Below are 14,428 nucleotides of genomic sequence, written 5' to 3' on the forward strand. Positions count from 1 at the left end.
CGTGAAGAGTGCGGTTACACTCCGCGCGTATGTCTGGCGCACGTTACGTCACCGTGAAACGCGCGAGCGTCGATCGGCGCGCATGCAACACGCGACTATACTCTCCGCGTCTCGCGCAGGAAAGAAAAGAGCATATGGAAGCGCCACCGGAACACCGGAGCACGAGAATAGCTCTAATCGCGACGTCGTCGACGAATACAGAATGATCCGCGGCGACTTGCCTATAAAATGTCGAGGACGGATTTTATCATTTAAATTTAAGACGAAAATCCTTATTCAAGAATGTCATCGTTTCTAGCGACCTTTGAATGTTCGACATTTAAATATCACACAGTAACAAAGATTTAAATTATAATCCCCTTAAAGTATGATTTTTTTTTTCTTATAATTTAAATTCGATTTTTCCTGTCTCGTTAAAAATGTCAAAGTATCAGCAGCTTATGGATTGTGAGAACCTTATATAGGGAAATCACTATTCGAAATTTAAATTAAGATTCGCAAAAAAAGCGGCAAAAAATAATTCTTTATTTAATTCTGAAGTAAATTTAAAAAAAAAAATTCTAAACGGAAACTCGGAGATACAAGGGCATTTTAAATGTCAAAGAGAGAGTCAAGAGATAAGTTGACCAAGTTTCATTCTTCTATTAATAGAATCCCAAACCGCAAGGATTATCCTTGTTTGAGTGGACCTTCAAATTAAGCTAGAACGAAATTTTTTGACATGTAAAGATCTACGAGAGACCGTAGAATTTTGCGAATAGAGATTCGCCACGTTTCGTCCGTCGTCAATCGCACCAAGCCACCTTTTCGCTGATTTCGGGTTTCGGAGGAGCCGCGCAAACCGGCTCCGGTCGGTGGAATTCAAATTGTAAGAAGCCGTCTTGCGCTTGAACGAAACGCTCACCGAGAGTCACCGAGAAAATCGCTCCGGGCGAGAAATTCTACCGGGAGAAAGGCGGACTCGGTGCGATGTCGTGCGCCGTACAGAAGAGCGAATTGAGAAGCGCGGCTATAAAGCGCAGCCAGCACGATTCTGTCGCAATTTACAGCGAGGAAATCGCAGCCTTGCTCCAGGCAAGGTAAGTAGAGTGTTGACCACGAAGCCCGGGGGACTGACAGCTGACAGAGTACATTTTAAAAGAGGAAGACAGATATACTTTCGATACGGCGGAGTCTCGCCGGTCTATAGGATACGTCACAAGTCGCCACATAGTTTTCTCTCGACTACAGATACGCGACAAATTTGACGAGAAATCTAAGTAAGTTATTTTATAGTTAAATAATTTAATAAATTTAATTGTATTTCGAACGCACCTCAAAACGCACTTTTCAGCAACTGCCATTTTTTTATTTATTGATAGATACATTCTCCCGCAAGTTACAAATAATATATATAGAAAAATGATTTGTTAACAAAATACACTCTGCATTATTTCTCTCAAACCGCAATATTTTTTTTATAGTATTATTTAAAGCATATCAATCATTAATACTTATTACTTACTTTTAGGACTCTAGAATTGATATAAAAATTGAAATATTCCATAAATTAAGTTTTTCAATAGAAAAAGTTTTATTTTCTAATTGATATGGCTTATCGAAACTTTAATTTACTCGACTATAGAGACACTTCATTGCATATTACATATTGCGATAACGATGTCTTAATTCCAGCTTCTTCTAAAACCTAAAGAAATTCTTCTGTAGGCGGGAGAAAGTGCGTGAGTTTTGATACATCCTGTATAGCTACGAGGCGGATACATACTATATACTCTTTCTTCGATTTAATTGCGTACAACATAAAACGGAGACCTGCCTTTAACCTTTCGAAATTGCTATCCTTTTACGATGACCTATTACTGCAATAACTAAGGGATTTATTTAACACCTCTGACTTGAAATGGCATTATTCGAACATTCTAAAATCATTTCATAGACTTTTTACTCTAAAGTATTGTATATATAATGAAATATTAATTTATTACGTATACGTAGTCTACACTCGGGCTACTTGAATACATTACTTATTATATAGTTAACATTCGATAATCCAGATATTTGAAAAATTACGATATACTCTTTATAATACATAAACATCTATCTCATTTGGTATTTCTGACTCTTTCCCTAAAAATTTTAGATATTTCTTAGTACATTTGATAAAAAATCCAAATAATATATATAAAAAATACAAGTGTCTACTTCGTTTTCTCTCTATATACATATGTAAAAATTGATCTTAATTTTGTTACTTAAATTGGAATCACGATTTGAGTTCTAATCCCTTTCGATAAAATCAGATTTTCGAAATAAATCGTATAAAAATTCCACTTGTTTTTCCTTCCAAAAAACAAAAATGTCTCAATGTAAAGTGTGGTGCAAGAGTGTGTTAAACGTCATCTCGAAACGGTTCGAGAAATTGACGAATGGAGGAATTCCGATGGCAACTTTTACCGGTCTCGATCCGCACCGGTCCCAACCAAAAGTAGGCGGAGCAGCAGATGATCTCGAGATGACGATATTGGCAACGTGGTAGCGTTGCAGGGCCGCACACGGAGGCTGAAGCGAAAAAGGAAAGAAAGATAGACAGATAGAACGAGAGAGAGGAGGAGGAAAGATGAGAAATCGAGGAGAGAGTAGCTGGAAGAGAGAATGATTGGCGAAGGAGAGACGCGGCAACGACGCCCCGGTCGTTGCAGTTTCGTGCAAAAATAACACGGAAAGCTTCCTTTAAACTCAACCGAGCACGTCTGTAACTGAAAATACACATCGCGCATGGAGAATGCGACAAAGTAGAGGAAAGGAATTTTGAGACCACGATGGATGTTCAAAAATAAGACGAGAATGCTCACACAATGTGGATTCATAAAAGACTTTTGTTTCCGATCGGGGGAATAAAAGCTTCAGGGATTTCCTAAATAATTCAGGGATATCGACGCTAAGAAAGTGATTTATCCGTTTTCAATTTAAATTTTTTAATAACAAATCACTTTTATGGATTTTAACTTAGAACTTAGCGCGTTGATAAAATATTTGACAAGCTCGCGCGGGGGGGGGGGGGAAGAAACGATTGAATTTTTTCTGAGCAAAAATCGAGTCCGAATTTTTGAAAATCTACGTTCGCAAATTTTTGATCCTCTGATCCGGTTACATAGTGTATGACGCGGATGCAAGTCATTTTCGAAATATGTTGGACTGCCCGCCGGTGATTCACGCTAATTGCGCCGTTAACCCTTGCTTAATGACTGCGCGGTAAAACGCGCGCTTTTCCATGGAAAAACTCGGAGCTGCGAGCGAGTTTTTCGCTCCGCCGGTTATAGCACTTTGTGCTCGCTTGCGATTTTGCATGATTTACGCTTCCGCTAATTCATTCACGCGGCGCGGGGGGAGATTAGACGATACACGCATCCCGAATCAAGCTAAATGTTTTACAATGAGGAACTTTATTCACGATTGTCCGATCAACGTACAATTTATTCAAGGAACAGAGTCTCTTCTAATTATACAATAATTTTAGGAATGTTTATTTATTTCAGAATACAACTTTTTTCGATACATCTCTCAATAGATGTATCTCTTTTTAATTTTACTTCTTATTTTGTATTTTATTTTGTATCTCATTTTCGAAAAAACGAACGTTCCTTACTAATTGTTCTCCTGGATTCTAACTTCTTATATTAATTAACGATAGCATAGAGCAGTAATTAATTAGGTAATTATTATCACTTAATTTTTTATGCTATTTACTGCGGAAATATTATGTTACTTTACTGAGATTAAGTTTTTTTTAAAATGATGTTATACATCAGATAATACGCAAAGTCTAGTATGTGCTTCGTTCCGTAGGATGATTCGCAATCAATCCTTCGAGTCGGCCCGACGGAAATATTAAGAAGCAGTGGCTGCTTTTCATTAAGTCGATGACGTCTCGTTAAAAGTTTTATATGGTCGATTACTGCCTTTATGCCTCGTTTCAATATATTCCAATCCATATCGGCCATTGTAATTATCAAATCAAACCGTATAGAGCCAGTAAAACTGAAGACTGCAGCATCAGTCGTATCTATTTTACGTCGCCCAATACTATCAGTTCGTCCCCATCGTCGCTTACCATTAATTACCTCCGATGTAACGCGCGATCGATACATTTGATCCCGCCTATCACTCTGCGCAGAACTGTTTCGTTTTGTTAATGCAACACGGACAACAAATCTATAGATTGACATATCTGCAAAATGCACAACGAGCTTAGACGTTAAAGCGAGAGCGAAAATTCTCTTGGAAATTTCAAAACGACAACTGCCGTGAAATCTTGGCGACGAAATAGATTTCTATCGCTTTCTGACAAGCAGATGCCTATTTTATTTGAAGATCATAATCGCCTCTCTCTTTTATATTCGCACGATATATCACTGCGTTCCGTGTCGACGTGTGCTTATCGCGCTAATCGAAACAACGACGTCAGAATTACAAGGTAACTTCGCGTGAGATGGTGTCACGCAAGTGTTGTTCAGAGAAATCAGAACACCATGAAGCTATCTAGGTGCATTTATAATTTTTTTTCTGAGCTCACTGATCGCTACGTAATTGGTCCTACTTAAAATATCAATTAAGTTACGGGGTTTCCTTGAAAATTCCTCATTATAACATAACGAATTTTCAATCTTAATAATTGGCATCATAATTTTTCTCCATGCATAATTCCTATATATTAAAAAATGTTAAATGAATAATGTTATTGTATAAGAAATTGTAAGGTTCACTAATCGCCCTCACATATCCATAACGATATCACCCTTTCATATAATATTTACACAGAAAATGACACAAATAATTTCGATATCACATCAGGCTGCTTCAGAAACTCACCTTAAATTTAATGATCATGATAATTTTAATCATAAAAAAAATGCGCCATTAAAGATAAAGTCGCGACTTCTAGGAGACACGCCGGGTATAATTCTCCTTTCCCCGAGAGGCCGGAGATAATCTGCTGAATAACGATCTCACAGAAGGATCCAGTATTCACCGCGGCGTTCCGATTTCACTGACCGGTAGTGTTCCAGTATCTACCGTGCCGTAACAGCGCGGAGATACCGCGAAGAGACGACCGGACATTTAGCCGAGTTCTCTCCGTCGCGTCGGTCGTTAAAGAGGCGCGGACCGCCTCTAATCGCCGTGGATGGATACCGACTAGCTCTGGAAGAAGACGGTAGAAAGAGCTTTGTAATGACGGGCGCCAGTCTTAAAACCAGACGGATGAGAGTAACATTTCGGCCGTTTGGTTTCATGGCTCCTCGATACTTCTTTTCTCCAGCGAGCTGCGCAAAAATGTCGAACCTGCGCCAACGCCACACTGCACTGGAGGGAAAAGGAGATCCAAATTGCTCTATTTAACGGCGCGGAGCGGTGGCTTAAGGGGCCATTTGCGCCTCTTCGCGAGAACGCGTTGCAGCACACGGCGTTATTCGATATCAGACTATTATTACGAAAGGGCAAATTGCGCGATGAAATTCCTCGCAACGCGAGATTCGTTGCTCCGACGCGCCTCGCGTCGTAAATCCGGTGGTAATTTGTAAAGTGAATCGGACGCTTTAACTCCATCATTATGTCAAATCTCGCGACGTGCTTGTGGACTGTCAAAACCGCGAGATACAGTCGTATTCGCCGTACCGGATGTCTCGGACCTGACAAGCCGGTCTTCCCTTCCCATCCACGGAGGCTGGACCGATTCGCGCGTTAAGGATAATTCATAACGCGCCGACGAGATGTGCATCGTCGCTGAAACGTATCGTCCACGTTATCGCGCGCGGTCTAATAAAATTCCTCGATGAGCAAGGCGCGATTGCACGCCTGGTGGGAGCACCAATTATTGTGCTCGCAACGCGTTACCATAAAAATTGCAACCGTGTTACCATAAACACTGTAACTTTTCTCGCAATATAATTGACGATGTAACTAACCCGCGTCTAACATCGTAGAAAAACCTCGATAAAAGGAAATAAGAAGTGCTCCTTCCCCCCCTCAAGCTCTGCTTATTCATTAACTACATCGTTAATATCGATTAATGAGTCTCTTAACCATAATAAAATTATCACGGTGTTTCGGACTGCGTTAAAAGGGTATTCAACTACAATAGCGAGCTCAACGTGCGCGGAGCCTCTCGCGCGCGATCTCGCTCGCTTCCTCCGCGTCACGATCTGCCGATGACCGATGGGACGTCGACGATCCTCGAGGAGACCCGTTGAATGAAACGAGCCGTTAAACGCGCACGCAGGAATCTCTCTTTTCCTCCGCGAATTCTCAGAATCGTATCCCTGAACTTTTGTCGGGACGCCGCTTTCGCGCGTGTGCGGCACAGGAATCCGCGCATAAATAATGCACGCCGTATACGACGTTTGAGAGAGCGAAATGAGCGACGCCGATTGTCCGTCCGGTGGCGTCGATTTATGCGTGTACTTCGACCCGACGTGACGTCGACGATGATGGCCGCGCGGCAGAGCGACAGCGACGGCGGCGGCAACGCCTGCGGCCGCGGGCGATGGCGACGACGACGACGACGGCACCGCGCGCGCTGCACCGAACGAACGCGAACGGTGCGAACGGACCTTAAACTCTCCGCGCTGCATTTTGCGTCGGTATGCATTCCCGCGCGCTCGCGGGAAACACGCGCACAGGAGAAGATACAGATATCTCTCTCTCCCTTCGTCGCTCGACACCGCGCCACGTGATTGCACGCCGTCGGTCGTCGTCGTCGTCACCGTCGTCACCGCACCGTCACCAGCCATTCTGCGCGACTTGCATCCGCAAGTTCGCAGCTGCGGCTGCGGCGGGCCCTCCCCCCTTCCTCCTTCCCCCCGTCCGCCGCCCGTGTGGATTTTTAGCGCGGATTCTTGCCGCGCGCTTGACGCGTCGGCTCGACACACGATAATTGAGTGGCTAAGTGCCGTAGGTGCCTAACCGGCAATTTCTAATATTTCATTTAAATAACGGAGACGCGCGAGGGAAACGTGGAAGGCACATTTGTCAACTGGCACATTAGGCGCTGAAGAGTTATGAAAGGCCTTTATACCTATATTAACTATTAACCCTAGATACCTGAGAATTGCAATAACTTCCTCCGTAGCTCAACTACGTCAAAATAACTCGAAAAATAACTTTACTGTCTTCGACTGTTGTTGCAATTGCGAATGTAGACTCTTTGACATCGATTCTTTTCTTTCAAGTATCACCCAAGAGCGTCTTTTCGAATATAGATAATAAACTAGGATTAGAAACAGTATAAGTGCCAAAGTGTCAGCAAGTTTAGAATGAAGAAAATATATTTTTCTCCTATTTTTGATGAATCTTTTCACACTTTACGTCGAAATTGCAACGAAATAAATTTTATAAACATAAATTGATGCATAATCAAGTAAAAAAATATTAAAATCGTTTCATATACTTTACACACAGTACATCACTTGTATAATTTCGATAAAATTTTTACTATTTTATTTATATAAAAAAAAAGATATAAATTCGATAACTGTATGGCTCTTTGGAGTGCTAAAGTGTTAGGAATTGAAAAATGATCTAGTCATCTAGGTCTGTTCGTGTTGCCTGTACTTTTTGCACCTAGAATCTACCCTTTATCTTTCTCCAACGCCCAATGTAGATTTTTCTCATTTTAAGTGCAGAAATTTTGAGGAATTTCAAGCAACGCGAACAGATCTTGTGTCAACCATGAAATGATGAAGCATAATTTAGGAAAGAATGTATCGAATGAAAAGATATAACACCGAAAAAATATTTTCCCATTTTAAACAATTTTCTTTTTCTATTTATCATGGTTTAAAGCGTCGCCTGAATAAAATAGATTCACGCGGCAGACGTAATTTGTGAAAAAGAATTATCACACAATTCACCCACAACTCCAAGCCTCCAAGATTGAATTACTTCAAATTTGACAGCTAATTGGCGACATATCGTAACGAAATACGTAAAACGATACATCTCGTCTATCATACGTAACGTGCAACGCCGAGCTTTATGCCAAGCCAAAAGCTCGAGCTTTATAATTATAAACACTATAATGCATTATTAACGTTTTAATTATGCGCGTGCCGCGCTAAATAGTTGAACATAAACACTCGCTTTGCAGTTCTAACATTTTGTTGAACTCATATTTGTGTGCGTTACGTTCGTTTAATGTCATTAAAAGATCAATTGTCATTTTACATGAGTTATTTTATTATTAATTAATAATTAATAACTTACAGAGGACCACCACTTGGTTTAAAATTCCGTTTCAGGCATAACAATCAGTTGTGTCTTTCCGTTTCATTATTTTTACGATGATTATTATAGTCTTTATCTTCCGTGATAGATTGTATCGTAATGAAAATACAGTATCGTAATTTTTAAAACTTATGATGTGCACATATAATCTATGTAAATAGATTCGGGTGCAGAAGAAAGAAACGCTCAATGTGTATTATCGCTTTTATCGTCTTCTGATAAGTTTATTTCTTATCATCGGCACAGAACGTAGTGCTTTTCCAAACTACTTGAGATATCAAGCGTTTCCACTAATTAAAAAAAAAGTAAAATAAGAGTATGTGAGTTATATTTTCGCGGAGCAATTAATCACAAGATGTGTTGATTTTTTTTTTTTTTCGAAATCAGTATCTATACACAGACTTTAATAATAATTAACATAAAATTTAATAATTAGGATAAACTAAAAATTAATCGACAAAAGGATCACAGCATATTTTTCGATCATTATATTACTGAAAGTACCAAGTGTGTTTAAAAATGCATTAATTACGAAACAGAAGCTCTTCTCAGGCGTCTCTCTGAAACGTCCGTTCGTATAATATAATCGCGTAACGTGAATCATCAGAAATATCGTTACGTGCGCACAAATTCCAGCCGGATGAATTCTCGCGTCTAACCTTCGCACTGTCGCGTGTCACAATTGTTTCCATACGAAAACGGAAGTCTTCATACCGCTGTAAAACGTGACTCCGAGCGCGACTTGGGATCTCGCATTCATGCCGCGCATGTTACCTCGAACTCGGTTACCCGATTCTCGTCCCGCCCGATAAAAATCGCGCGATTCTTGCATTAAATGAAACACCGGCCGCCGCGGCCGCCACACTTTGGGAACGTGGACAGCGTTTGACGTTTTTATCGCATTTCACGTGAGTCATCGGTTTTACGAGAATTATTATATTGTATATTGCGCACTTGTTAAAAAGAAGAGTTTTGTCCGTCTTGAAAGAGCGACAAAAAAACGACAAAAAACTACTCCGAGTTGTGAGAGATCATTAAAGTGGGAATTAATGCCGGCGCGAGCTACGCGTTTCATCACAGCCATCCGATATTTTAACGATATATGCTTAGGACACACGTGTGTACGCACGTTTCTGCCCGTGCATCTCGAAATGTCTCTCGAGAAACCGAGAGATTTAACATGAAATAGCTGATGCGCGCCGCGCGTTTCTCATTGCCGTTCACGTCCCTGATCTAAGACACGTTTCGGGAAAAGCATCTCAATGTTGTGACTTAAATTAGATCTTGGCAAACCCCGTTACTCCGGCTTTGCCTCGAAGGCAAGGCGTTAAACGCAACCTCGGCGGAGAGTGTGCGACGCGAAAATTCACTTACCTTCCAACCGGCGCTGCTGTTGTTGTCGCCCTTGTCCTTGAAGTAGGACACGTTCTGGACCATCCACTCGTAGATCTGCGAGAGGGTCAGCCGTTGATCGGGCGCGCTGGTTATCGCCTGAGTGATGAGGTCGGCGTAGCTCAGGTTCCCCCAGGCGTTCCTCCGCGACGAGTTCTTCTTCACCGGCAGCAGACCCTGGGCGAGTTGCCCCTGATGCGGCGGCGTACCGCTCTCGGCACCCTCCTTCGTGGCCGGCGCGTTACCTTCCACGTACCCTTCCGGCCGCGGTAACGGCCATGTGTTGGACCGCGCGCGGGTTTGCGGCTCGAATCCGGTCTCCAGATCCGGCGAGGTCGAGAACTCGAACGAGACCCCCTTTTTCTGCGCCTGCTGCTGCTGTTGCTGTTGCTGCTGCTGCTGCTGCTGCGACGGGGTCATCGACCCCGACGCCGTGACCGGCACCGAATCCATCATGTTCGCCGGGCCGTCCTGCGAACTCCGCTGAAATTCGCGATCGTGCGCGTAACTGCCCGACGGAGATCGGTAACCGCCGACGATCGGCGGCACCGAGAAGATCCGTTCGCGCGCGCTCGACACGTCGGATTGCGTTTTGAGCCGCACTATCACTGGAGTCATGCACGTGTGTGCGTGTATGTGTATGTGTGTGTGTGTGTGTATGCGCGTGCAAGCACGCGTGCCCAACGGCCTTTGTACGTTCCCGCTCGGAATGAAGGCTCGTAGACGCGCTTCGTTCGCGCCGGATTCGAGTCAGTGTGTCGCTGAGGCTACTGCTGCTCCTGTTGCTGCTGCTGCTGCTGCCGTCGCCGGCGTTGTCTCTTCACTCTTTCCCGACACTGGAGTTCTTCAGCACATCACCATCCGAAACCGGAACCGATCGGACGAGAGATCGGTTACGAGCGACGTTTACGGGCGAGACTCGGCGCGGGTCGACGCTCACGCGCGCCGGGGACCGGGGAGACGAAGCTCCGTGCCCGAGCGACGTTCGACGACCGGGTTCGCGGGAAGCGGATCGGTTGCGGCCGTGCTCGCGTGCGACTGTCGACGGCGGTGAACCAACTGAGGATTCCGACGGGAGCCGTTCTGCGTGCCGAAAGAGCGCGCGCGAGCGAGAGAGACGTAGGAGAGGAGCAGAGGCGGCGGGGAAGAGCGAGAGGGAAGGAGTGAGATAGTCGGACCGGAGCGCGCGAAGTGCGGCCGAGCGAAGAGACAGAGAGAGAGAGAGAAAGAGAGAGAGAGAGAGATAGAAAGAGAGAGAGAGAGAGAGAGGGAAACAGATAGGCGCTCGGAGCGGCGGAGAGAGGAAGCGAACCACGTGGTCAAACTGTGTTTACAAGCCGTGCCGTCCGGGGGTCACGTGGCCATGTTTTGATAGGAACTTGGCCCGCTGCATGAGCGAATGAATCTACGCTCTACGTCGTCGCTGCCGAAGGCTGCCCGGCGCGGTATCGCGGCGTGATTCGCGCGCGGCGAACACTCCTCTCCGCCTGCACGGCCGGCGGCTGGCGGCGCGATTTTCGGCAGAGACCGCCGACGCGACGCGCGACGGCGTGATCGCGATGACGGTGGTGACCTTTGGTGCCCTCGTTGCCCTTGGGAGACCGTTCCCCCTGGTATCTCTCATCGATACCCTCGCCGGGTCCTCCGCGCTGTCGCTTAGGCGCGCGCGTGTGCGAGTTCTCCTCTCGCGATCGGAGCACGGAGCACCCGATCGCGCCTCTCGAATTCCGCGCACACGTGGGAGTCCTCACTCCTCCGGATTAGCTGTCGTCCGTTGACGGTCGCCCGCGCGTTTCCTCGGATCGACGGAAGGGAGTGAGAGAGATCTGCGAATCGCGCGGAATGCTATCGCTCGCTTTCGTGACTCGTGAGAAACGGATGATCTCGCATGTATCGGTCAGGAAATGAAAACCTATTCACTACGTGTACAACTTGCCGGCAAGGCAGCGCGGCGCATACTGGCGAATTCCTCCGGCCGGCGCTCGGAACCGACCGAGCGAGGCCGAAGTTGCGGAGGAGCGAATTTGCGACGCCTGTCGCCGCACTTCGGCGCGCCGATCGTCCGACGCGCAGCGCGCGAGAGGGAAAAAGAGAGATCAAGAGGGTGGGAGAGGAACGAGGAAGACAAGACCGTGAGAGTACTCTCGCGGCGAGCGGGAGGGGGAGGATGTGCACGGAGGGTACTCGAGAGTGGCGTAGCTGGTGCCGCTGGTGGGTGTCTCGACCGCCTCGGCGGTGGGAGTAAGAAAACCAGAGTGGGAGACGTGCGATAGTGGGGGAAGGAGAGAGGGACGAATGAGGGCGAGAGAGACGGCTATAAATTGCAACTTTGTGTAGGGTAAAGGGGAGTGGGGGACGTACGGTAGAAAAAGAGAGGAGTCGCGGAGCGACTCGGGAGTGGGAGAGGGATGAGAGAGCGCGATAGAGAAGGAGGGGGAGTGCAGCGTGCTCTCGTCTAACGGGTGGGCGGGAAAAGGGGTTATACGCTGTGCCCCCAGGGTTAGGCATCGCACTGCGCGCAGAACCCGCGAGGAGGGAATTCGCACGCGGTGCATCGCTCTCTCCTCTTTCTTTCCCCCCTCTTTCTTTCTCTCTCTTTCTTTTCCTCCTCCTCCTCCTCGTCTTCGTCCCCCTCCCCTCCTCTCTTCGTCCTCCCTGTCCTATCTCTCTTCCCAACCCCGTTTCTCCTCCCGCCATTCCGTCGCGATCTTCGCCTACGTTCCTCTCGGCTCGACTTTGCGGCAACCCTTCCGTCCCTTCCGGTACTTTTTCGTATCGCTACTCTGCGACTTGTAGAATTCGAAGATTCCCAACGGCCGATCGAAATAACTCGGCCTGTTGTTTTCGGTCTGCGTGCCTATCGAATGGTACAGCGTCCTCCGAAAGCCAATGGAACATTCCTGAATACGTTCGCGAACATTGTTGCATCGCGGCCGGCGCGGCCGGATGCGAATTCTTCGTCGAAATATTCGTCGAAAAAAATTGAAGTATAGCCCGTTTTTTTCACTCTCGCAATCGCGTAAAGTCCCGAGTGATCGTTTTTCCGGCAAAGATATTTTTCTCACGTTGTCTCTTATCTTCGATATTTATAGAGAGAAGAGCGTAGAAAAAAAAGGATTTTAGGTACAGAATCTTTTGCTTAAAGTCAAGAAACATTATACAAGCAAACTGTCACAAACTATTATTATTGCGCGATCAATATTAAGAAATCCTAAATCGCAGTTTCGTACGTCTGAATAAATCGGAGTCTCAAAGAACTTTACAAAGAATTCGGGATATTTCCGGAGTTATGTTGTGCGTGCGTACAACGTTTTAATGGTTTCAAATACATTTACCTCGTTTCAAAAATCCTGGTTCAAAAATAGACGCAGAAGACGATTAAGGCATGTCCTATTATCATATCCCAAGTGGTTGCAACTTTTTCCAACCCCGCAGTTATTTTCGACATATTCCGTCGAAGAGACATATTACTCTGAAGTATCCAGAGCCGGAGCTGCTTGCCCGCCCTCAAAGATACCGTCAATTAAATTGCACTTTCTGTCACAACAGATTCCCGGGTACTTTTTGCGCGCGCTCTTAATTATTCGCCGATGTCCGATGTTGTCTGGGCGAATAATTTCGAAACCCTCCACCGTCCTTCAATTCGGCCATTGTCCGAGGTCTGTTGACATAAATCCTCGCGCGCTGAAGATATCCCCCGTCCATAAAAAGAAGTCGGCCGCTGAAAAGGGCAGGTAAATCCGACCATTGCAACCCGGTTGAAACAAGAAACGACGCGCTTGGTGGTGGCCAAACACGTACGTGCGTACACGCGCGCGCGTACATATCCGTGTCGTCCTGTGCGGGCAGTCCCGGCTAACTTAAGGGGTACTGTCACCGCGCGTAATTATGCACTCTGAACCTTCGATTGTCCGGCGGATATCCCCCGATGCACCCATTGCTCAATGTTGTTTGCGCGTGAGCTAAAAACAGCGTGCCCGTAGCTCACCGCGCTCCGTGTACATACAACAGCGCGAACACGCGGCGTGGCTAAAAATAGAAGATGAATGGATTCTTAAGGACTACCTGATCGAGTAATTGTGCAAACAATTTGGACTACTACAGCGACTACTATAGCATGATCGTAAATTATACTTGTATAAATGAGCTGTAGTAATTTAAGGTCGTTTGATTTATACCGACGGTGCCAACAACTCTTGGGTTGTATCCCCATTAATCCGGAAAATGGCCGAGACTGTTAAAATAGTAGTGTATGAAAAAATGTAGTTAGCGCTACGCGAAACCCTAATGGGAAAACTTGAGCAAACACGAATTATCAATGTTGAAAATTTTACAAAATTAAAAAAATATAATATATGTGTTTAGTACAGTAAATAATACAATAAGATGTCAGATTTATCAATTTCTATGCCTATGTTGTATGAGTTTTAGTTTTATTGTTAGTTGAAATTTCAAAAGTGTAATACATTTCCTACTCAAATTATTTCTTTCTTTGATAGCTGTAATATCTAAGCTATCTATTCATTTATCAATAATCTATTCATTTGATGACAATTTAAAACTTTTCTGAACAAGAATTTAGAAGATATCACGCAATAATGACGAATAATTAAAAGTTATGAAACATACGAAGTTTTGAACGTTCCTAGATTTTTATTTTGACTGTACTCTGTTATGGGACTTCTTCGATTCATGCCGATCCCTAAGCATGCATCTCCTTCGCGCAGAGCTGAGATACGCGTTGGATAATAAAGAA

The 14,428-nt window shown here is 45.1% G+C and overlaps 1 protein-coding gene across 3 annotated transcripts in view; it reads right to left on the reverse strand.

Annotated features, from left to right (window-relative positions):
* The window catches only part of LOC112456276 (forkhead box protein O-like), a 155,055-nt gene extending 143,425 nt beyond the window's left edge, over nucleotides 1-11,630 (reverse strand). For all 3 annotated transcript variants that reach the window (XR_003040933.1, XR_003040932.1, XM_025018703.1), the window contains exon 1: nucleotides 9,655-11,630. Coding sequence is in view for 1 of the 3 variants with exons in the window: in XM_025018703.1 (XP_024874471.1) it covers nucleotides 9,655-10,290 (636 nt within the window). In the remaining 2 variants the exon portion in view is untranslated. The remainder of the gene's footprint in view (nucleotides 1-9,654) is intronic.
* Nucleotides 11,631-14,428: the final 2,798 nt, after the last annotated feature.

Source organism: Temnothorax curvispinosus, unplaced genomic scaffold (assembly GCF_003070985.1).
Source record: "Temnothorax curvispinosus isolate PA1 unplaced genomic scaffold, ASM307098v1 QBEX01006721.1, whole genome shotgun sequence".
Classification (NCBI taxonomy): domain Eukaryota; kingdom Metazoa; phylum Arthropoda; class Insecta; order Hymenoptera; family Formicidae; genus Temnothorax; species Temnothorax curvispinosus.